Source organism: Heterodontus francisci, chromosome 1, assembly GCF_036365525.1.
Source record: "Heterodontus francisci isolate sHetFra1 chromosome 1, sHetFra1.hap1, whole genome shotgun sequence".
Lineage (NCBI taxonomy): Eukaryota > Metazoa > Chordata > Chondrichthyes > Heterodontiformes > Heterodontidae > Heterodontus > Heterodontus francisci.
Window position 1 is genome coordinate 158975546 of NC_090371.1, and position 24989 is coordinate 159000534.

The 24989-nt window shown below is 46.2% G+C and overlaps 1 protein-coding gene across 1 annotated transcript in view; it reads right to left on the minus strand.

Moving 5' to 3' along the window:
- Positions 1-24989, minus strand: part of ncapg (non-SMC condensin I complex, subunit G) — a 78689-nt gene that overhangs the window by 49083 nt on the left and 4617 nt on the right. The window contains exons 2-6 of the mRNA XM_068037806.1: positions 23188-23391; positions 17974-18202; positions 5741-5886; positions 4185-4269; positions 2159-2351 (exon numbers count right to left, since the gene is read on the minus strand). Coding sequence (XP_067893907.1) covers positions 2159-2351; positions 4185-4269; positions 5741-5886; positions 17974-18202; positions 23188-23391 — 857 coding nt within the window. The remainder of the gene's footprint in view (positions 1-2158; positions 2352-4184; positions 4270-5740; positions 5887-17973; positions 18203-23187; positions 23392-24989) is intronic.

Below are 24989 nucleotides of genomic sequence, written 5' to 3' on the forward strand. Positions count from 1 at the left end.
TAGATCCAGCTATTGATTTGCCTGCTTCAGAGTTGGACTGAGAACATACTGGTCAAGGAAGTTCTCCTGAACACATTTCAGAAATACCTCCCCACCCTTACCCATTACTCCAAATTTATCCCAATCGATATTTGAGTAATTAAAGTGCCCCAATATCATCACCCTATAGTTCTTAAACATCTGTGATTTCCCTGCAGATTTGCTCTTCCACCTTTCTCTTTTTGGAGGCCTCTAGCATGATCATCCCATATATGCATCTCAACTCTAACCAAATGGCTTCTGTCTTTTCCTTCTTATGGACATCCTCTTTTTCCAACACTACAATGTCTTCCCTAATCAGTACTGCCACCCACTTCCCTTTATCCTTCCCTTTCTTTTCTGAGCAGATTGTCCATTGAATATTAAACACCCAGTCCTCACCATTTCTAAGCCATGTTTCCATTATTGTCAGTACATCATATTCCCACATGGTTATTTGTGCCTGCAGCGTACCAACCTTCTCCACACTGTGTTTACATACATGCATTCTAAACTTGTCTTTGTATTCCTTGTAGCTCTTCTTAGTCTGCTCCTATCTAATATGGTACTACTTCCTCGTATAGTATTATTCAACACTGTCACTCCTTTTTGCATCTTATTCCTCTTTTCTACTTATATATGCTGGTGTCCACCCACCTGCCAATTTAGTTTACACCCCCCGACTATACCACTGAACCTCCCCGGCAGGACATCAGTCCCAGTCCTATTGAGGTACAACCCGTCCCTTTTGAATAGGTTGTCTCCTGGTCCATAACTGGTCCCAAAATCCCAAAAATCTGAAGCCCTCCCTTCGTGCCTCAAGCCATCCACTGGTCCTCCCTATCTTGCTATTTCTACTCTTACCAGCGCAAGGCATTGGCAGTAATCCAGAGGTTACTACCTTTGAGATCCTACCTTTTAACTTCCTCCCCGCGCTCCTGAAAATCTGACCGTAGAACCTCAATATCTGCTCTATGTCGCTGATACCGACATGTACCTCAAATTCTGGATCACTCCCTTCCCCCGTAGAATATTCTGCACCCTCTCAGTGATGTCCTTTAGCCTGGTACCAGGGACACAACACACCATGTGGGATTCACAATGACGATTACAGAAATGCCGGTCTGTCCCCCTAAATGCTTCACATATCAAGTACATGTGACTTTACAGTTGTATGCATTATGCAAGGCAGAACTCAGACTTTGGTTCAAGAAACAAATGCTCTGTTCAATAGAAACCAGACTGTGTGAGTGAATTGCTTAATCTGGTAAAAAAGTAGCAAAATAGTGTAGACAGGAAACACCACAGATTTTCAAATCTTGAAATAAGAACAACAGCCCTTGGCAAAATCCACATGTTTTTACATGGAATATACAGCACAGGAACAGGCCGTTCAGCTCAACTCGTCCCCGTCATAATTTATGCTCTGCTCAAGCCCCCTTCCATCCTTTGTTTCAACAATCAGCATAACCCTCTACTGCCTTCTCCCTCATATGCTTATCTTGCTTTCCCTTAAATACACCTATCCTATTCACCTCAACTACACTTTGTGGTAGCAAGTACCACATTTTCACCACTCTCTGGGTAAAGACATTTCTTCTGAATTTCCTATTTGCTCCCTTAGTGACTATCTTATATTGATGGTTATAGGTTTACTCTTCTTTGCAAGTTGAAACAGACTTTGTCTCTACTCTACCAAAATCTTTCATAATTTCAAAAGATCTCTATAGGTCATTTCTCAGATTTTTTTTCAAGAATAAAGGGAACCTGATGTTCATCCTTTCCTGTTAAGTACAATTTCGCAGTTCTGGTATCATCCTTGTAACTTGTTTGCACCTTCTCCCCTGCCTCTATCCTTTTTATAATATGGTAACCAGAACTGTACACAGTACTCCAAGTGTGGTCTAACAATGTTCAATATAAGTTTAGCATAACTTCTCGATTTTCGAATTCTATTCAAGAAATAAACCCTAATGCTTGGTTTGCTATTATGGCCTTATTGACGTGGATCACAACATTTAGGTGATTTGTATATTTGCATCCCAGATCCTTCTGTTCCACAATAGCCCTTGGCAAATGAGGCACGTTTGAAAGAATTAAACTATTTTCAGTAGCTATGAAAGCAAACAGGCTATCGCACCCATTATTTAGATTTTGACAGTTTTCAACCAGCTCCTCAAGAGGGGTTTGGGCAAACAAGGCATTAAGCGCAGACTCAGCCACAGCAACACAATTTTCCACATCTAGGCGATGAAGCAATTCTAAAACATTGCCTTCCATTGTGCGAAGCCAAGCCTGCAACAACTTTTTCTGTACTGCTTCTTTCACAGCATCTATAAATTAAAAATAGCAAGAATAAAATTACCAAATTACTTGAAAAGATAAAGTACACACTAAAACTCTATTATACATCACTCTGCACAAGAAACACACAAGCCATGATGCCAAAAATCAAATTTGTGGGCAGTGGTTAAATATTCAGAATATGCTTATCTCCAAAAGGTACAAAACAACAAACCCGCATTTATATCCAACCTTTAAGTAAAATGTCCCCAGGCGCTTCAGGAGCATTGTCAAACCGAATTTCATACCAAGCCTCAAAGACATATTAGGACAAGAAAGAGATAGGTTTTAAGAGTCTTAAAGGAGGTGGCAAAGGGGCTTAGGGAGGGAATTCCAGAGATTAGAACCTAGGCAGCTAAGACTACAACCAGCAATGGTGGAGCGACTAAAATCGGGGATGGGTAAGAGGCCAGAATCGGAGGAGCACAGAGATCTGGGAAAATTGTAGGGCTTGAGGAGGTTACAAAGATAGAGAAGGACAAGGCCACGGATGAAGTTGAAAACAAGGATGAGAATTATAAAATTAAGGTATTGCCAGATTGAAACTAATGTGAATCTTTGAGTACAGAGGTGATCAATGAACGGACTTGGGCGATTTAGGATGCAGACAGCAGAGTTTCAAATAAGTTCAAGGTTTGGAAGACTGGAAGATGGGAGGCCAGCCAGGACAGCTTTGGAATAGTCCAGTCTAGGGGTAACAAAGGCACCATCTAAATGGCTTGGTTCTAGAACACAAAACAATTTTCTGCATGAGGGTGCTATGACTTCAAATTTATTGGCTCAATATTCGCCGACCTATATTGAAAGCTGGTTCCCCACAGCCTCCAATTCAAAATTCTCATCCTTGCGGTGAAATCCCTCCATGGCCTCAAACCGTCCTATCTCTATTATCTCCTCCATGCCTACAACCCTTTCCAATGCCCCATTCCTGACTCTGGCCTCGATTGCTCTTCAACCCATTAGCAGCTATGCGTTGAGCCACCTAGGCCCATGGTCTGAAATTCCTTCCCCAAATATCTCCAGCTCCCAGACCTCCTTAAAAACCCACTGCGGTTAACACATCCTCCTGTGGCTCTGCGTTCCCTGCACCCCCCACCCACACCATAGTGGTACACCTGCATTAAAGGCACTTTATAAATGCAAGCTGTTTATTGAAATATACTGGAGTTCCATTTCCATCTGTTTAAATATTTCCCATTATTGGTGTACAGTTCTGTTGCACAATTTTTTCTTCCATTTAATCTGAGCAGGACCTTTCTTAATCAAGATATGATTTGCTTTTACTCCCTTTTGTCCTTTCCTATTCTTACACTGAATTTAATTATATTGCGGTCACTTTTTCCCCAAACGTTACCCTACTTTTAGGTCACGTAATTGCTTTGTCTCATCAGCCACAGCCAGCTTCCTTTTGATGGAATAACTACATGCTGACTGAGGAAAACAGTCCATGATGTATTGCAAAAAGCATAGTCCTCTTTCTCGCTACAAACACATTTCCTAGGATGCATGAAGGTACCCTGAGTTGAGCCACAGCACCATCCTGACCAAGGATGTTGTAGATACAAGAAACTAAAATACAAAATATGGGGTTGAGACAAAGTAAAAATAGTAAAATAAGATTGTCATCCTCATTTGAATATTTTCAAGTTGGAGATACTTCTGCCAGAATGCTATGGATTTTGGCTTACAAGTTTCTTTTAGCAAGTCATAAAATGCAATGGGCATTGATCCAAATTGGGCATGGCTGCATAGTTAAAAATTTAAAATTGTATAGGCTTTGGTGTCAGCTCTGTTATTAACAACGTTACATGTACATAACTTACCTGACCGATCAGTTAAGCCTTGCATAAGAAGATTTACTCTCTGAGCAATGGAAAATGCTTTTATATGTATCTTTTCTGCTAAAACCTAAAAGGGCACATAATTGAAAACTTTGCTGAATCACCTGACACATTTAAGTATCTATTATAATGTTAAACATCACAAATTGTAGCAATACAAATGTTAAAAACAAAAAGATAATTGCTAAAATGGATAAATCAATTTTCTGTTGATTTTAATTTACAATAAAAACAACTTGCACCTTTAACGTCCCAAAGCTTTCCAGAGGTAGAATTAAAAAAACAAATTCTGAACCAAAGGAGACATTAGGAGGGAGTGCAAAGTGAGATCCACAGAAGGTCTTGTAGGAGGAGAGGGACAGGGAGATGAAAAGGTGGAGAGGTTCAGAAATAGAATTCCAGAGCTTGAGGCAGAGGTGTCTTAAAGAATTGCTGCTAATAGTGGGAAAAAGGAGATGGTACACATTTAAGATTACAGAATTCAATACAAAAGAATGCAGCTTTTCATTCTTCAGCATTATCTGTATATTGATAGGAATATTGCATCATTCCCATCAATAAACAAATAATGCAATTAGAAATACAATGGCGATAGATATTGCATCTAGTTTTCCTCTGAAAGTAAGGAATTTTCTTATATTTATTCATGGAATGTAGGCATCACTAGCAAGGCCAGCATTTATTGCCCATTCCCCAACTGCCCTCGAGAAGGTGGTGGTGAACTGCCTTCTTGAACTACTGCAGTCCAATGTGGTGCAAGTACACTCACAGTGCTGTTGAGGGAGGGATTGCTAAGATTTTGACAGAGCGACAGTGAAGGTATGGCGATAGATTTCCATGGTGTGTGACTTGGAGCAGAACTTGCAGGTGGTGGTGTCCCCATGTGCCTGCTGCCTTTGTTCTTCTAGGTGGTAGAGGCCATGGGTTTGGAAGATGCCATCAAAGGAATCTTGACGAGTTGCTACATTCATGAAATTTTCAGAATTTTCTAAAAACTTGTTTTTTTAAAAGCACACATGATTTTGGAGGGAATTCTAAGCTGCCTACAGTGAAAGTTTCTCGCTGGTATATTTGAAAAGAAAAGAAAATTCAGTAAAACTTTGTGCGTATTAAAATGGAGAAAGCATGCCGGATTATGCCTAATCAATTTCTATTAAATTATAAAGGCTGCAGTAACAAAGGAAATTCCACAAGGAACTTACAAAAACAAATATGCTCAAGGCAAAAAAAGTTTTGATTTTCCTCATCACTCACACTTATCTGGATCATTTCAACTGTCATACAGTGCACCAAAGCCATTTTTTTTTTTTTTAAAAATGAGCTTTGAAATTGGAGCTTATAATGAAACTCCGGCAGTATATCATGGAAGGAATATATGTTATCTACAAAATCTATAAGGTATTAAGTATGGTCTATAGATTTTCATTTTTAATATTGAAAATTTGGTGGCAGGGAGAGAAGGAACAGAATGAGATTCGACAGGAGGACCAGCACACAAACATTCTCTCTCACGCCCACACACACTCACTTTCACCTACCTCATAAGCTAATTTTCTGACATTCTCTTTAACATCCATAGTGCGCCCAATTATCTTGGGAAGAGATTTGGCTGACGGTCCTATACAGGACAATACTGCTCGCCTCACCTCTGGATTGGTGTCACATTCAATTAAATACAAGTATGCTAAAATAACAAATTGCTTACTATTAGTGCATTTAAAATTTTTTTAAATCACCAAGAAATTTAATAGCTATCTTTTTACTAAACTACATTTCAACAAGACAAAAAGACATACATTGGGACAACATACACACTTCATAAGGTAAGAAATAGGAGGAGTAGGCCATTCAGTCCCTCAAGCCTCCTCGCCATTCAATAAGATCATAGCTCAACTGATTGGGGCGTTAGCTCCACTTTCCTGCCTGCCCCCCATATCCCTTGACTCCCCTGTAGGTCAAAAATCTGTCTAACTCAGCCTTGAATATATTCAAGAGGCAGCCTCCACTGCTCTCTAGGGAAGAGAATTCCAAAGATTAACGAGCCTCAGAAGAAATTCCTCCTCATCTCTGCTTTAAAGGGAGACCCCTTATTTTGAAACTGTGCCCCCTAGTTCTAGATTTCCCCCATGAGGAGAAACATCCTCTCAGCATCTACCCTGTCAAGACCCCTCCTATGTTTCAATAAGATCACCACTCATTCTTCTAACCTTCAATCAGTATAGGCCCAACCTCTCCTCATAAGACAACCCCTTCATCTCAGAAATCAGCCTACTGAGTCTTCTCTGAACTGCTTCCAATATAAGTATATCCCTCCTTAAGTAAGGAGAACAAAACTGCACCCAGTACTCTTGGTGCAGTTGCACCAATGCAATGTACAGTTGTAAGCAAGAGTTCCCTACTTTTATACTCCTCCTTGCAATAAACGCCAACATTCCATTTGCCTTCCTAATTATTTGCTGTACCTGCATGCTAACTTTGAGATTCATATAGGACACCCAGATCCCACTGTACTGCAGCATTCTGCAGTCTCTCGCCATATAAATATTCTGCTTTTCTATTCTTCCCACCAAAGTGGACAATCTCACATTTTCCCCCATTATACTCCATTTGCCAAATTTTTGCCCACTCACTTAACCTACCTACATCTCTTTGCAGACAGTTTGTGCCCTCACAACTTGCTTTCCTTCTTTTGTATCATCTGCAAATTTGGCTACAATACACTTGGTCCCTTCATCCAAGTCATTAATATTGATCATAAATAGTTGAGGCCCAAGCACTGATCTCTGTGGCACTCCACTACTTACTTTACCAACCTGAAAATGCCCCATTTATCCCGCCCATTTCCTGTTAGTTGACCAATCCTCTATCCATGCTAATATATTACATCCAACACTACGAGCTATATTCTTGTGGAGTAACCTTTATTGTGGCATCTTATCGAATGCCTTTTGGAAATCCAAATACAAGACATCTACTGGTTCCCGTTTATCCACCCTGCTTATCACATCCTTAAAGAACTGGGACCTTGCCAAAATCAAGGGAATTTTGGAAGATTACAACCAATGCTTCATAGCCTCACAGCACAGATCAAACTCAAAGTGTACAAAGCCGTAGTCCTCAGCACCCTTCTGTATGGTGCCGAGTCATGGGTCCTATACCGCCAACATGTATGCCTTCTAGAGCACTTCCATCAGCACTGCCTCCGCAGCATCCTCAAGATCTGCTAACAGGACCGAAACACAAACATTGAAAACCTGGAAACAGCCATCATCAGCATCGAGGCCATTATTCTGCAAAGCCAACCGTGTTGGGTGGGTCACATTGCCTGGATGGACAACACTCGCCTGGCCAAGATCGTTCTGTATGGACTGCTGACCACTGGTAAAAAGTAACAGAGGAGCCCCACGCAAAGGTTTCAAGGACTCCCTGAAGAAGTCCCTCTCTGTGTGCCATATTGACCATCGCCAGTGGGAAGCGCAGGCCATAGATTGTGATGCCTGGAGTTGCTACATCAGGAGGGCTACAGACACCTTTGAGACTGAACGACGAACCAGCATGAAATAAAAAAGGATAGATCCATATGCCCCAGCAGCGACTACACCTTCACTCGCACCCGCTGTGGGAGAAACTGCCGGTAACGGATAGGCCTGACTAGCTACCAGCGAGCCTGCAACCAAAGAGCACAACCTTCCTAAAATCTTGGTCTGCAAAGAAATGCAAAGAGAAGAGAGCACGAGACAACCAATGTATCCACTATCTCTGCAGCCACTTGTTTTAAGACCCTAGGATGCAGGCCATCAGCTCCAGAAGACTTGTCAGCCTTTAGCCCCATTAGTTTTCCTAGTACATTTTCTCTAATGATAATGGTCATTTTAAGTTCCTCATTCCCTTTTGCCTCTTGATTTTCTACTGTTCTGAGATGCTTTTTGTGTCTTCTACTGTGAAGACAGATACAAAATATTTGTTCAAAGTCTCTGCCATTCCCTTAAATAAAAGCAAAATACTGCGGATGCTGGAAATCTGAAATAAAAACAAGAAATGCTGGAAATACTCAGCAGGTCTGGCAGCATCTGTGGAGAGAGAAGTAGTGTTAACGTTTCAGGTCAGTTCTGAAGAAGGGTCACTGACCTGAAACATTAACTCTGCTTCTCTCTCCACAGATGCTGCCAGACCTACTGAGTATTTCCAGCATTTCTTGTTTTTATATCTGCCATTCCCTTGTTTCCCATCATTAATTCCACAGTCTCATCCTTAAGGGACCAACACTTTCTTTAGCTACTCTCATCCTTTTTATATATTTGTAGAAGCCTTTACTGACTATTTTTATATTTCTTGCTAGTTTACTCTAATTTCTCCCTTTTTATTTTGCTTCAGTCATCCTCGACTCATGGCCCTCCTGCCTCGGTAGCTATGGCATTGGAAGGATGAATGAGAATGGACAGAGACTGCTGGAGTTGTGTACCTATCACAACTTCTGCATCACCAACTCGTTCTTTCATACTAAACCCTCGCCAGGTTTCATGGAAACACCCAAGATCACGTCATTGGCACCAGCTGGACCTCATTGTCACAAGGCGAGCCTCTATAAACAGTGTCCAAATCACACGCAGCTTCCACAGTGCGGACTGCGACACCGACCACTCCCTGGTGCACAGCAAAGTTAGACTCAAACCAAAGAAGCTAAAATTTTCCCAATCTTCTGGGCTATCACTAATCTTTACACCACTGTACGCTTTTTCTTTCAATTTGATACCATCCTTAACTTCCGAAGTTAGCCACGGGTGGCGTGGGCGAGGGAGAAGTTAGCCACGGGTGGCGTGGGCGAGGGAGAGGTTAGCCACGGGTGGCGTGGGCGAGGGAGAGGTTAGCCACGGGTGGCGTGGGCGAGGGAGAGGTTAGCCACGGGTGGCGTGGGCGAGGGAGAGGTTAGCCACGGGTGGCGTGGGCGAGGGAGAGGTTAGCCACGGATGGCGTGGGCGAGGGAGAGGTTAGCCACGGATGGCGTGGGCGAGGGAGAGGTTAGCCACGGATGGCGTGGGCGAGGGAGAGGTTAGCCACGGATGGCGTGGGCGAGGGAGAGGTTAGCCACGGATGGCGTGGGCGAGGGAGAGGTTAGCCACGGATGGCGTGGGCGAGGGAGAGGTTAGCCACGGATGGCGTGGGCGAGGGAGAGGTTAGCCACGGATGGCGTGGGCGAGGGAGAGGTTAGCCACGGATGGCGTGGGCGAGGGAGAGGTTAGCCACGGATGGCGTGGGCGAGGGAGAGGTTAGCCACGGATGGCGTGGGCGAGGGAGAGGTTAGCCACGGATGGCGTGGGCGAGGGAGAGGTTAGCCACGGATGGCGTGGGCGAGGGAGAGGTTAGCCACGGATGGCGTGGGCGAGGGAGAGGTTAGCCACGGATGGCGTGGGCGAGGGAGAGGTTAGCCACGGATGGCGTGGGCGAGGGAGAGGTTAGCCACGGATGGCGTGGGCGAGGGAGAGGTTAGCCACGGATGGCGTGGGCGAGGGAGAGGTTAGCCACGGATGGCGTGGGCGAGGGAGAGGTTAGCCACGGATGGCGTGGGCGAGGGAGAGGTTAGCCACGGATGGCGTGGGCGAGGGAGAGGTTAGCCACGGATGGCGTGGGCGAGGGAGAGGTTAGCCACGGATGGCGTGGGCGAGGGAGAGGTTAGCCACGGATGGCGTGGGCGAGGGAGAGGTTAGCCACGGATGGCGTGGGCGAGGGAGAGGTTAGCCACGGATGGCGTGGGCGAGGGAGAGGTTAGCCACGGATGGCGTGGGCGAGGGAGAAGTTAGCCACGGATGGCGTGGGCGAGGGAGAAGTTAGCCACGGATGGCGTGGGCGAGGGAGAAGTTAGCCACGGATGGCGTGGGCGAGGGAGAAGTTAGCCACGGATGGCGTGGGCGAGGGAGAAGTTAGCCACGGATGGCGTGGGCGAGGGAGAAGTTAGCCACGGATGGCGTGGGCGAGGGAGAAGTTAGCCACGGATGGCGTGGGCGAGGGAGAAGTTAGCCACGGATGGCGTGGGCGAGGGAGAAGTTAGCCACGGATGGCGTGGGCGAGGGAGAAGTTAGCCACGGATGGCGTGGGCGAGGGAGAAGTTAGCCACGGATGGCGTGGGCGAGGGAGAAGTTAGCCACGGATGGCGTGGGCGAGGGAGAAGTTAGCCACGGATGGCGTGGGCGAGGGAGAAGTTAGCCACGGATGGCGTGGGCGAGGGAGAAGTTAGCCACGGATGGCGTGGGCGAGGGAGAAGTTAGCCACGGATGGCGTGGGCGAGGGAGAAGTTAGCCACGGATGGCGTGGGCGAGGGAGAAGTTAGCCACGGATGGCGTGGGCGAGGGAGAAGTTAGCCACGGATGGCGTGGGCGAGGGAGAAGTTAGCCACGGATGGCGTGGGCGAGGGAGAAGTTAGCCACGGATGGCGTGGGCGAGGGAGAAGTTAGCCACGGATGGCGTGGGCGAGGGAGAAGTTAGCCACGGATGGCGTGGGCGAGGGAGAAGTTAGCCACGGATGGCGTGGGCGAGGGAGAAGTTAGCCACGGATGGCGTGGGCGAGGGAGAAGTTAGCCACGGATGGCGTGGGCGAGGGAGAAGTTAGCCACGGATGGCGTGGGCGAGGGAGAAGTTAGCCACGGATGGCGTGGGCGAGGGAGAAGTTAGCCACGGATGGCGTGGGCGAGGGAGAAGTTAGCCACGGATGGCGTGGGCGAGGGAGAAGTTAGCCACGGATGGCGTGGGCGAGGGAGAAGTTAGCCACGGATGGCGTGGGCGAGGGAGAAGTTAGCCACGGATGGCGTGGGCGAGGGAGAAGTTAGCCACGGATGGCGTGGGCGAGGGAGAAGTTAGCCACGGATGGCGTGGGCGAGGGAGAAGTTAGCCACGGATGGCGTGGGCGAGGGAGAAGTTAGCCACGGATGGCGTGGGCGAGGGAGAAGTTAGCCACGGATGGCGTGGGCGAGGGAGAAGTTAGCCACGGATGGCGTGGGCGAGGGAGAAGTTAGCCACGGATGGCGTGGGCGAGGGAGAAGTTAGCCACGGATGGCGTGGGCGAGGGAGAAGTTAGCCACGGATGGCGTGGGCGAGGGAGAAGTTAGCCACGGATGGCGTGGGCGAGGGAGAAGTTAGCCACGGATGGCGTGGGCGAGGGAGAAGTTAGCCACGGATGGCGTGGGCGAGGGAGAAGTTAGCCACGGATGGCGTGGGCGAGGGAGAAGTTAGCCACGGATGGCGTGGGCGAGGGAGAAGTTAGCCACGGATGGCGTGGGCGAGGGAGAAGTTAGCCACGGATGGCGTGGGCGAGGGAGAAGTTAGCCACGGATGGCGTGGGCGAGGGAGAAGTTAGCCACGGATGGCGTGGGCGAGGGAGAAGTTAGCCACGGATGGCGTGGGCGAGGGAGAAGTTAGCCACGGATGGCGTGGGCGAGGGAGAAGTTAGCCACGGATGGCGTGGGCGAGGGAGAAGTTAGCCACGGATGGCGTGGGCGAGGGAGAAGTTAGCCACGGATGGCGTGGGCGAGGGAGAAGTTAGCCACGGATGGCGTGGGCGAGGGAGAAGTTAGCCACGGATGGCGTGGGCGAGGGAGAAGTTAGCCACGGATGGCGTGGGCGAGGGAGAAGTTAGCCACGGATGGCGTGGGCGAGGGAGAAGTTAGCCACGGATGGCGTGGGCGAGGGAGAAGTTAGCCACGGATGGCGTGGGCGAGGGAGAAGTTAGCCACGGATGGCGTGGGCGAGGGAGAAGTTAGCCACGGATGGCGTGGGCGAGGGAGAAGTTAGCCACGGATGGCGTGGGCGAGGGAGAAGTTAGCCACGGATGGCGTGGGCGAGGGAGAAGTTAGCCACGGATGGCGTGGGCGAGGGAGAAGTTAGCCACGGATGGCGTGGGCGAGGGAGAAGTTAGCCACGGATGGCGTGGGCGAGGGAGAAGTTAGCCACGGATGGTGTGGGCGAGGGAGAAGTTAGCCACGGATGGTGTGGGCGAGGGAGAGCAGGAGAGTGGAGCTTATGCGAGGAACTCAAAGATGTGCAAGAACTACAGTGGCGATATTGAGGGACTTTACGCGCCATGGAGTGGTCACTCCATAGTCGCCTCACAGCGACCAAAACAACACGGAAGGCAGCAGTTACGGGTTATAAGTCCAGCTCAACTGGCGTAGAGATTGGGCGCCACGGGTTGCCTTTGTTGGTGGGAGAGGTTGTCGCATCTCACTGGACAGCTACCGCCCGTCTCAAACCAGGCAGCCCCCAGTCAGAAAGATTCTGTCCCGCCACAGTCCACCTGCTTCAATGGGTGCTTGGAGCTCAGGGTCATTGCCTGACAAGTGGACTGTAACACCGCACCAAACAGCACAACAGAAAAAAGGAAAGAAGGTACCAGCCCTTCGTTTTGCAAGCTGAAACATCAGAGCTGTGTGTCCTGGCCTGTCGGAAGACCTTACACAAATCAACGTCTCTCGGAAGACCGCCATAATTAACGAGCTCATTATACTCAACATGGACATTGCAGCACTTCAGGAGACACGCCTCCCTGCGAGCGGATCTCTAAGAGAGCAAGACTACACCTTCTACTGGCAGGGTAGGGATCCTAAAGAACCAAGACATCGCCATCAGAAACTCTTTCCTCAGCATGATAGAGCCACCCTCAAATGGCTTGGAACGCATACTGTCCATTCGACTGCTCACCGCCTCTGGTCCAGTACACCTACTCAGCATCTATGATCCAACACTCTGTTCCCCACCTGAAGTTAAAGACCAGTTCTACGAGGAACTCCATAATATCATTAGTAGCATTCTTAATACCGAACATTTGTTCCTGCTGGGGACTTGAACGCCAGGGTCGGCGCCGATCACGACTCATGGCCCTCCTGCCTCGGGTACTATGGCATTGGAAGGATGAATGAGAATGGACAGAGACTGCTGGAGTTGTGTACCTATCACAACTTCTGCATCACCAACTCGTTCTTTCATACTAAACCCTCACCATGTTTCATGGAAACACCCAAGATCATGTCATTGGCACCAGCTGGACCTCATTGTCACAAGGCGAGCCTCTATAAACAGTGTCCAAATCACACGCAGCTTCCACAGTGCAGACTGCGACACCGACCACTCCCTGGTGCGCAGCAAAGTTAGACTCAAACCAAAGAAGCTACATCACTCCAAGCAGAAGGGCCACCCGCGCATCAACACTAACAGAATTTCTTATCCACAGCTGTTACATAAGTTTCTAAATTCACTTGAAAAAGTTCTTCAAAACACTCCTGCAGGGGATGCCAAGATAAAGTGGGCCCACATCAGACACACCATCTATGACTCAGCAATGACCACCTATGGCCAACGTTGAGAAGTAGAACGCAGACTGGTTTCAATCTCACTTTGAAGGGCTGGAACCTGTCACAGCCACTAAGCGCACTGCACTGTCTAAATCAGGGGACACGATCACTGACCAACGCAAGCAAATGGACCGATGGGTGGAGCACTACCTAGAATAGTACTCCAGGGAAAATGTCACTGATACCGCCCTCAATGCAGCCCAGTCTCTGCCAGTCATGGATGAGCTGGACGAACAGCCAACAAAATCGGAACGCAACGATGCCACTGATTCTCTAGCCAATGGAAAAGCCCCTGGAAAGGACAGCATTACTCCTGAATTAATCAAGAGTGCCAAGCCTGCTACACTCTCAGCACTCCATGAACTGCTTTGCCCTTGCTGGGATGAGGGAGCAGTACCACAGGACATGCGCGATGCCAATATCATCACCCTCTTTAAGAACAAGGGTGACTGCAACAACTACCGTGGAATCTCCCTGCTCAGCATAGTGGGGAAAGTCTTCACTTGAGTCGTTTGAAACAGACTCCAGAAGCTGGCCGAGCGCGTCTACCCTGAGGCACAGTGCGGCTTTCGAGCAGAGATCCACCATTGACATGCTGTTCTCTCTTTGCCAGCTACAGGAGAAATGCCGTGAACAACAGATGCCCTTCTACATTGCTTTCATAGATCTCACCAAAGCCTTTGACCTCGTCAGCAGACGTGGTCTCTTCAGACTATTAGCAAAGATTGGATGTCCACCAAAGCTACTAAGAATCATCACCTCATTCCATGACAATATGAAAGACACAATTCAGCATAGCGGTGCCTCATCAGACCCCTTTCCTATCCTGAGTGACGTGAAACAGGGCTGTGTTCTCGCACCTACACTGTTTGGGATCATCTTCTCATTGCTGCTTTCACATGCGTTCAAGTCTTCAGAAGAAGGAATTTTCCTCCACACAAGATCAGGGGGCAGGTTGTTCAACCTTGCCCGTCTTAGAGCGAAGACCAAAGTATGGAAAGTCCTCATCAGGGAACTCCTCTTTGCTGACAATGCTGCATTAACATCCCACACAGAAGAGTGTCTGCAGAGACTCATCGACAGGATTGTGGCTGCCTGCAACAAATTTGGCCTAACCATCAGCCTCAAGAAAACGAATATCATGGGACAGAACGTCAGAAATGCTCCATCCATCAATATCGGCGACCACGCTCTGGAAGTGGTTCAAGAGTTCACCTACCTAGGCTCAACTATCACCAGTAACCTGTCTCTCGATGCAGAAATCAACAAGCACATGGGAAAGGCGCCCGCTGCTATGTCCAGACTGGCCAAGAGGGTGTAGGAAAATGGCACACGGCAATGGAACACAAATGTCCGAGTGTTTCAAGCCTGTGTCCACAGTACCTTGCTCTACGGCAGCGAGGCCTGGACAACGTATGTCAGCCAAGAGCGACATCTCAACTCATTCTACCTTTGCTGCCTCCGGAGAATCCTTGGCATCGGGTGCAGGACCTTATCTCCAATGCAGAAGTCCTCGAGGCGGCCAACATCCCCAGCATATACACCCTACTGAGCCAGCGGCGCTTGAGATGGCTTGGCCATGTGAGCCGCATGGAAGATGGCAGGATCCCCAAGGACGCATTGTACAGCGAGCTTGTCACTGGTATCAGACCCACCGGCCATCCGTGTCTCCACTTTAAAGACGTCTGCAAATGCGACATGAAGTCTTGCGACATTGACCACAAGTCGTGGGAGTCAGTTGCCAGTGATCGCCAGAGCTGGCGGACAGCCATAAAGGCGGGGCTAAAGAGTGGCGAGTCGAACAGACTTAGCAGTTGGCAGGAAAAAAGACAGAAGTGCAAGGAGAGGGCCAACTGTGTAACAGCCCCAACAACCAATTTTATCTGTAGTGCCTGTCACTCTAGAATTGGCCTTTATAGCCACTCCAGGCGCTGCTTCACAAACCACTGACCACCTCTAGGCACTTACCCATTGTCTCTCGAGACAAGGAGGCCAAAGAAGAAAGGAAAAGGCTGGGGAGGAATTTCCGAAATGTATTCAGAAGAACTTCCTTCACCAGTGCGTTCTCAGTCCAACTCGGAAGGAGGCATTGTTGGGTCTAGTGCTGGGAAATGAAGCAGAAAAAGCAGACCAAGTATCTATGAGTAACATTGTATCTTAAATTTAAGATTAGCAATGGAGAAGAGCAAGGAGCAATCTAAAGTAGAACTTCTAAATTGGAAGGGGCTAACTTCAATGGGACGAAAGGCGATCTAGCCAGGGTAAAATGGAACCAAAGATTGACAGGAAAAACCATAACAGAGCATTGGGTGATCTTTAAGGAGGACATCTTTCAGGTACAGGCTAGATACATTCCAACAAGGGCAGTGATCTAGCCTCCACAACTCTCTGGGGGAAGAGAATTCCAGACATTCACTACCCTCAGAGAAGAAATTCCTTCGCATCTCAGTTTTAAATGAATGTCCCCTTATTCTGTAACTATGTCCCCTAGTTCGAGATTTCCCCACTAGTGGAAACATACTCTCAACATCTACCCTGTCAAGCCCCCTCAGAATCTTGTACGTTTCAATAAGATCACCCCTCATTCTTCTAAACTCTAATAAATAAAAGCCTAACCTGTTTAGCCGTTCCTGATAAGTCAACCCCTTTATCCCAGGAAACAGCCTAGTGAATCTCTTTTGAACTGCCTCCAATGCCAGCATATCCTTTCTTAAACACAGGGTCCAAAACTGTACACAGTACTCCAGGTGCAGCCTCACCGACACCCTGTACAGTTGTGACAAGACTTCCCTATTTTTAAACTCCAACCCCCTGGCAATAACGGCCAAAATTCCATTTTCCTTCTTAATTACTTGCTGAACCTGCATGACAACTTTTTGTGTTTCATGCACAAGAACATCCAGATCCCTCTGTGCTGCACTTTTTTGGAGTCTCTCTCCATTTAAATAAAAGTCTGCCTTTTGATTCTTCCTACCGAAGTGCATGACCTCACATTTTCCTACATTAAACTCCATCTACCAAGTTTTTGCCCACTGATATCAACCTATCTATATCCCCTTGCAGATTCCTCATGTTCTCATCACAACATGCCCTCCCACCTATTTTTGTACTGTCAGCAAATTTGGATATATTACACTCTGCCCCCTCAAGTCATTAATATAGATAGTAAATAATTGAGGCCCTAGGACTGATCCTTGTGGCACTCCACTAGTTACGTCTTTCCAACCTGAAAAAGACCCATTAATCCCGACTCTCTGTTTTCTGTGAGTTAGCCAATCCTCAATCCATGCTGATACATTACCTCCGATACCGTGAACTCCTGTCTTGTGTAATAATCTTTTATGTGGTACCTTATCAAATGCCTTCTGGAAATCCAAATACACTACATCTACTGGTTCCCCTTCATCAACTCTGCTTGTTATATCCTCAAAGAACTCTAGCAAATTTGTCAAACATGATTTCCCTTTCACAAAATCATGCTGACTCTGTTTGATTGCGTTAAGCTTTCCTAAATGTCCTGCTATTTCTTCCTTAATAATGGACTCTAGCATTTTCCCAACGACCGATGTTTGGCTGACTGGCCTATAGTTTCCTGCTTTTTGTCTCCCTCCCTTCTTGGACAAGGTGTTACATTAGTGATTTTCCTGGAACTCACTTCCTGCAAGGGTGGTGGAAGCAGTGACGGTGAATAATTTCAAAAGGAAATTGGATGGGCACTTGAAGGAAATCAACTTACAGGGCTACAGGGACAGAGGGACCGACTGGATTGCTCTGCAGAGTGTCGGCATAGACTCGATGGGCTAAATGGCCTCCTTCTGTTCTGTAAATGACTATGATTGGTTGCCTACCTGTCCGCTGAGATCACTGCTGCTGCACACAATGGCATCCCCTTGATTTGGTGCCAGATTTAAACTATTGTCGGGAAAGTGGAAATGCCTGCCTGGGATCGCTAGATCCTAATGGGCATTTTTCTTCCAGATCAGCGGCAAGCATCCTTGCTACATCACTGATGCCAAAGTTCAGGCCAACATATTTTTAAAAACACCATTTTTTGTAGATGTGGCTTTCTGTAACAGCACTTGTGCACATTTAAAGACAGCAATTTTAAATGAATGCCAAGTTGTACAAAGTTTCCACTCCCACCCAAAAATCAGAACAGAGCATTTATGACCATATCCCTTCACTATACTAAACAGTGAAAATAAGGGTCCCAATCTCCTTACAGTCCAGGCTAAGAGCAGAACCATGCAGAAAGAAAACCTACATCATGCATATCTTTAAAAAAAATCTTAGTTATTAACTTCATAATTTACAATTTAAAAAATGTTCAGTGGATATTCATAAAATTTACATTATGGTATACAGATTTAAAAAGGTAAACTGTCACTGTACAATAGCAAACATTCATATAGACTGGATACACTAATACTTACCACCAATTACTGGACAATTTTCATCAGTGGGGTCTTGAAGTCTAGACAAGGCAAGCACAGCCTGTATTCGCACATTTGGAAACTTGTCCTTTAATCTCACCAGCATGGCTTCATATATACGGTCATATAGCTCATCATCAATCTGTGCATTTTCTGACATGCTACCAAGAAGCTTGTTGATAAGCTGGCAGGCACGGAATCGAACAGAGTGGCTACATGCACTGTGAGACTATTAGGAAAAGGTTAAAAACTAAGATCAGTGATCCCAACCAAAGACCAGTGAGATTTACGCTGAATTCGTTATACCTCTTTTGTCAAATTCAAAGATTAGCTAGTAATTTATGTATGTCAATTTGTCAAAATTATGAAGGTGACTGTCTTTATTAAAATCTTCTGTACATTAAGCAGTGTCACAGTTGTACAAATTTATTCAGCAGCTGCGTGAACTTCACCAAGCACAAATCAGAGACATTAATCTCACTAGATAAATCTTCAAAGGTTCAGGGGAAAATCTTATAAAGTAATGCTTTAATTATGAAAAGACCAAAAAAAATGCAAGACCTACTTCCACTGTAGAAAGTTGAGTTTTTTTTTTTAATCGAATTATCACTTGTCTCGGTGTCCAAAAGCACTTCTCATCCAATTAATTAGTTATAGCAGTGTTACCATAGAATGGTTACAGCACAGAATACCATTCGGCCCATCGCATCCATGCCAGCTCTCTGCAAGAGCAACTCACCTAGTCCCACTCCCCCACCTTTTCCCGATAGCCCTCCAAATTTTCTCTTCAGATAATTATCCAACTCTCTTTTGAAGTCCTCAATTGAATGTGCCTCCACCACTCAAGCAGTACATTCCAGATCCTAACCACTCACTGCATAAAAACGTTTTTCCTCACGTCACCATTGCTTCTTTTGCTAATCACCTTAAATTGGTGTCATCTGGTCCTCGACCCTTCCGCCAACAGGAACAGTTTCTCCCCATCTACTCTGTCCAGAACCCTCATTATCAAATCTCCTTGCAATCTTCTCTTCTCCAAAAAGAACAGCCCAAGCTTCTCCAATCTATCCATGTAACTAAAGTTCCTCATGCCTGGAACCATTCCCATGAATCTTTTCTGCACCCTTTCTAATGCCTTCACATCCTTCCTAAAGCATGATGCCCTAAACTGGACACAATACTCCAACTGAGGCTATACCAGGATTTTATAAAGGTTCCCCATAACTTCCTTGCTTTTGTACTCTACGCCCTTATTTATAAAGCCCAGGATCGTGTATGCTTTATTCACAGCTTTTTCAAACTGCCCTAACACTTTCAATAATAATTTAAAAATGCTGGAATTATTCAGCAGGTCTGGTAGCATCTGTTGAGAGACAGAAACAGAGTTAACGTTTCAAGTCTGCGACCTTTCATCAGAACTGGCAAAGGTTAGAAATGTAATAGGCTTTGAGCAAGTAAAAAGGTGGCGGGTGAGTGGGTGGGGAGTTGGGGGGGGGGTTGGTGGAGAACAACAGAAGGGAAGGTCTGTGATAAGGCAGAGGGCAGGAGAGATTAAATGACAAAGATATCACAGAACAAAGGCAAAGGGAGTGCTAATAGTTGTGTTAAAAGACAAAGCATTAGTCCAGAGAGAGTGTTCATGGCAGAATAATGAACAGCTCTGTCCAAAAGCAAAAACTGGAGAAACATGTTTAAAACAGGCCCATGGTTAAAATATAAATTAAAATAAAAAGGCAGTCATGCTCTGAAATTGTTGAACTCAATGTTGAATCCAGAAGGCTGTAGAGTGCCCAATCGGAAGATCAGGTGCTGTTCCTCGAGCTTGCATTGAGGTTCACTGGAACACTGCAGCAGGCTCAGGAAATGTTGGCAAGAGAGCAGGATGGTGAATTCAAATGGCAAGCAGCTAGAAGCTCGAAGTCATGCTTGCGGACTGAGCGGAGGTGTTCCACAAAGCAACCACACAATCCGAGTTTGATCTCCCCAACATAGGTGACCGCATTGTGAGCTGCAAATACAGCAAACTAAATTGAAAAAATAGGAGAAATAGGGGCAGTACAGTGCAGTGGTTAGCACCGCAGCCTCACAGCTCCAGGAACCCGGGTTCGATTCTGGGTACTGCCTGTGCGGAGTTTGCAAGTTCTCCCTGTGACTGCGTGGGTTTTTGACGGGTGCTCCGGTTTCCTCCCACCGCCAAAGACTTGCAGGTAATAGGTAAATTGGCTGTTGTAAATTGCTCCTAGTGTAGGTAGGTGGTAGGGTATATGGGATTACTGTAGGTTAGTATAAATGAGTGGCTGTTGGTCGGCACAGACTCGGTGGGCCGAAGGGCCTGTTTCAGTGCTGTATCTCTAAACAAATAAATAAATAAATAAAGTAAATCGCTGCTTCACCTAGGTGTGTGCACATATCCCAAGTGCCTCTGCTCCTGCACCCCTTTTAGAACTGTATCCTTTAATATTGCCTCTCCTCATTCCTCCTACCAAGATGAAACACTTCACACTTTTCTGCATTAAATTTCATATGCCACTTGTTTGCCCATTCTACCAGCCTAAGTACTCTTGATGTTTATCACTATTCTCCTCACACTTCACAATACTTTCAAAATTGCGAACGACACAAAACTTGTAATTGTGCCCTGTACACCAAGTCTAGGTCATTAACATAGATCAAGAAAAGCGGGGGTCCAAACACCAACCCCTGGAGAACCCCACAATGCATCTTATCCAGCCTGAAAAACAATAATACACTGCTATTCTGTTTCCTGTCACTCAGCCAATTCCAAATCCATGCTACTATTGTCCCTTTTATTCCAGGAGCACTAACTAGGCTGACAAGCCTATTATGAGGCACTTTATCAAATGCCTTTTGGAAGTTAATGTACACATTATCAGCCACATAACCCTCATTAAAAAAACTCAAGCAAGTTAGGTAAACACAATTTGCCCTTAACAAATCATGCTGACTTTCCTGAATTAATCCACATTTGTCCAAGTGACTGTTAGTTTTGTCCTGAATTATCATTTCTGAAAGCTTTCCCACCAAGATTAAACTGACTGGCCTGTAGTTGCTGGCTTAATCTTACACATTTGTTTAAAAACGGGTGTAACATTTGCAATTCTCCAGTCCTCTGGCATCACCCCTATATCTAAGGAGGATTAGAAGATTACAGCCAGTGCCTCCACAATGTCCAGCCTTACTTTCCTCAGTATCAAAGAACAAAGAACAGTACAGCACAGGAACAGGCCATTCAGCCCTCCAAGCTCGCGCCAATCTTGATGCCTGCCTAAACTAAAACCTTCTGCACTTCCAGGGTCCGTATCCCTCTATTTCCATCCTATTCATGTATTTGTCAAGATGCCTCTTAAACGTCGCTATCGTACCTGCTTCCACCACCTCCCCCGGCAGCAAGTTCCAGGCACTCACCACCCTCTGTGTAAAAAAAAACTTGCCTCGCACATCCCCTCTAAACTTTGCCCCTCGCACCTTAAACCCATGTCCCCTAGTAACTGACTCTTCCACCGTGGGAAAAAGCTTCCGACTATCCACTCTGTCCATGCCGCTCATAACTTTGTAAACCTCTATCATGTCGCCCCTCCACCTCCGTCGTTCCAGTGAAAACAATCAGACTTTATCCAACCTCTCCTCATAGCTAATACCCTCCAGACCAGGCAACATCCTGGTAAACCTCTTCGGTACCCTCTCCAAGGGGGGATGTGCAAGGCAAGTTCTTTACACAGAGGGTGGTGAGTGCCTGGAACTTGTTGCTGGGGGAGTTGGTGGAAGCAGGTACCATAGAGACGTTTAAGAGGCATGTTGACAAATACATGAATAGGATGGGAATAGAGGGATACGGACCCCGGAAGTGCAGAAGATTTTAGTTTAGGCAGGCATCAAGATCGGCGCAGGCTTGGAGGGCCGAATGGCCTGTTCCTGTGCTGTTCTTTGTCATACCTGGGCAATTTTCCATATTGCCGGGTAGATGCCAGTGTTGTAGCTGTACTGGAACAGCTTAGTTAGGGGCACGGCTAGTTATGGAGTACATGTTTTCAGTACTATTGCCAGAATGTTGCCAGGGCCCATAGACTTTGCAGTATCCAGCACCTTCAGCCATTTCGTGATATCACGTGGAGTGAATCGGATTGGCTGAAGACTGGCATCTGTGATGCTGGGGTCTTCAGGAGCAGGCTGAGACGGATCGTCCACTCGGCACTTTTGACTGAAAATTATTGCAAATACTTCAGCCTCATCTTTTGCACTGATGTGCTCGTCTCCCCCACTATTGAGGATGGGGATATTTGTGGAGCCACCTCCTCCTGTCAGTTGTTTAATTGCCCACCACCATTCACAACTGGATGTGGCAGGACTGCAGAGCTTGGATCTGATCCGTTGGTTGTGAGATAGCTTAACTCTATCGCAATCTGCATCCAGGATTCCTAGCATCTGACCTGCTCCTGTAGCCACAGTATTTAGATGTTTTGCATGCTAGTCCTGGCTTGTAGCTTAGTAGAGCGGGGAATATGCCGGACCATGAGGTTACAGATTGCAGTGGAATACAATTCTGCCACTGATGGCCCACAGCGCCTCATGGATGCCCAGTTTTGCATTGCTAGCTGTGTTCGAAATCTATCCCATTTAACATGGTGGTAGAGCCACACAACACGTTGGAGGGTATCCTCAATGTGAAGACAAGACTTTGTCTTTACAAGGACTGTGCGGTGGTCACTCCGACCAATACGGTCATGGACAGATGCATGTGTGGCATGCAGATTGAGGATGAGGTCAAGTATGTTTGTCCCTCTTATTGGTTCCCTCACCGCCTGCCGCAGACCCAGTCCAGCAGCTATGTCCTTTAAGACTCAGCCAGCTTTGTCAGCAGTGGTGCTACCGAGCCATCCTTGGTGATGGACATTGAAGTCCCCCACCCAAAGTACATTCTGCATCCATTCCACCCCCAGTGCTTTTTTTAGTTCTTAGTATACCAGAGAAAAAATAACTCTTGCTTAGAGAACATAAGTCAAATTTCAGCAACAAGTACAAAAAGCACTGATGCTGATTTTGCTGCTGGATCTCTACGAGCAATTTAAAAGGATTTCCATGAAGAAAAATGATCTACTGAAAGGAAATCCATTATCAACCAATGTTTAGCAAGTAAATGAAACAGCAACAATCCACTGATGCAATGATACAAGGATTTTGTGAATAATACTGCACCTTAAGCAGAAAGTGAAATAGGAACAGCATGAAAGAATTTTCTTCATCACTTTCCTCATCTGCTGGTTCTTCAAACGAAGTAGCAAACTTGGCAACAAACTCAATCATCCTTTCTACTGCTGGCTCTCGCTTATAAATGATCATGGGATACTTCAACAAGCTGATGAATTTCTCATGAAAGGTATTTTTATCTTCATCCTGCAACTTTAAATAAAATTTGCTGCATTACTAATAGAAACAGTATAAACTTTGATGTTTCCAAGGAAAATAAGGTAATAAGAAAAAGTATAGAATGAGAAAAGCCACCCAGCCCATTCAATCCTCTACTTCGACCAGACCTTGCATAATTTGCTTTGTCGTGAATATTCCTGAGCTTATTCAACTGCTTCAGGGAAGTGATTAAAAGTAAGGAAAATATCCAAGAGCAAGCTCAGTCAAGCGAATTCTCTATATTAGCCCAGCATTAAAATCTACATTATTAATTAGTGACCAGTTGGATTTCACATGGGGAACTGGAAACATAGCAGTCAAGCTGCCTGCTCCTGATTGCTGCCCAATGACCATCCCTGTGTACAGACATCTGATGAGAACAGAATTTGTGTCAGTTTAATGATCTCTCATAGTCAAGCAGTCTGACATTCATTGGCTTGGCTCATTAATTACCATGGAATCTCAACGCAACCCTTGTCAATGCCTTAAAGAGAAATGCGATGAAAGGAGAAAACTCAAATTGATTCAGCTGATTGCTTGACACTTCAGTAGAGGCAAATCGGATATAAAGTAGAGTTGTGCATGTAAAACACATAATCAAGATTAGTAAGCATTTTCTAGACAAACATGTCTGTCTCTATGTGATCAACAAAACAATTAGAAGTGAAATGAAGAAGGAAATAAACAAGTTCTATAAATCCTGCAGGGAGAAAGGGTTGGGGAGGGAGTGAGGGGAGTACCACTGAAATTACTATAAGAAAACTCAAACACATTACAAAAGTGGTCAGAGGGGGCAAAGACAAACCTGGAAATGAGCACAACTGATGCAAAAGAGGAAAGGAAAATATTGTTTCAGTCTTAGAACACTAAGATGCAGCCAGAGAAAAGATGAGAACCCAGAAGGACGTAAATGAGGATGATTATTCAAGTATACTTTCCAATCATTTTCATAGAATGATATAGCACAGAAGGGGGCCATCATGCCTGCATGGGCAAGCTATCCAAGAAATCCCACTCCACTGCTCTTTCACCATAGCCCTGTACATTTTTTCCCCTTCAAGTATCTATCCGATTCTTTGTGGAATGTTACTATTGAATCTGCAACCACAACACTTTCAGGTTGTGCATTCCAGATCACAACAACTTGCTGCATAAAAAAAATGTTTCCTCATGTCGCCTCTGGTCTTCTATCATTGAATAAATGAGAAATAGTTGCCAATCAAAATCCTTCACAATTCTGAACATCTCTTTGAAATCTCCTCTTAACCTTCTGGGCTCTAAGGAGAACAACCCCAGCCTCTTCACATAACTGAAGTCCCTCACCCCTGGTACCATTCTACAGTGGCGCAGTGGTTAGCACTGCAGCCTCACAGCTCCAGGGACCCGGGTTCGATTCTGGTTACTGCCTGTGCGGAGTTTGCAAGTTCTCCCTGTGTCTGCGTGGGTTTCCTCCGGGTGCTCCGGTTTCCTCCCACATGCCAAAGACTTGCAGGTTGATAGGTTAATTGGCCATTATAAATTGCCCCTAGTATAGGTAGGTGGCAGGGAAATATATAGGGACCGGTGGGGATGTTATTGGAATATGGGATTCG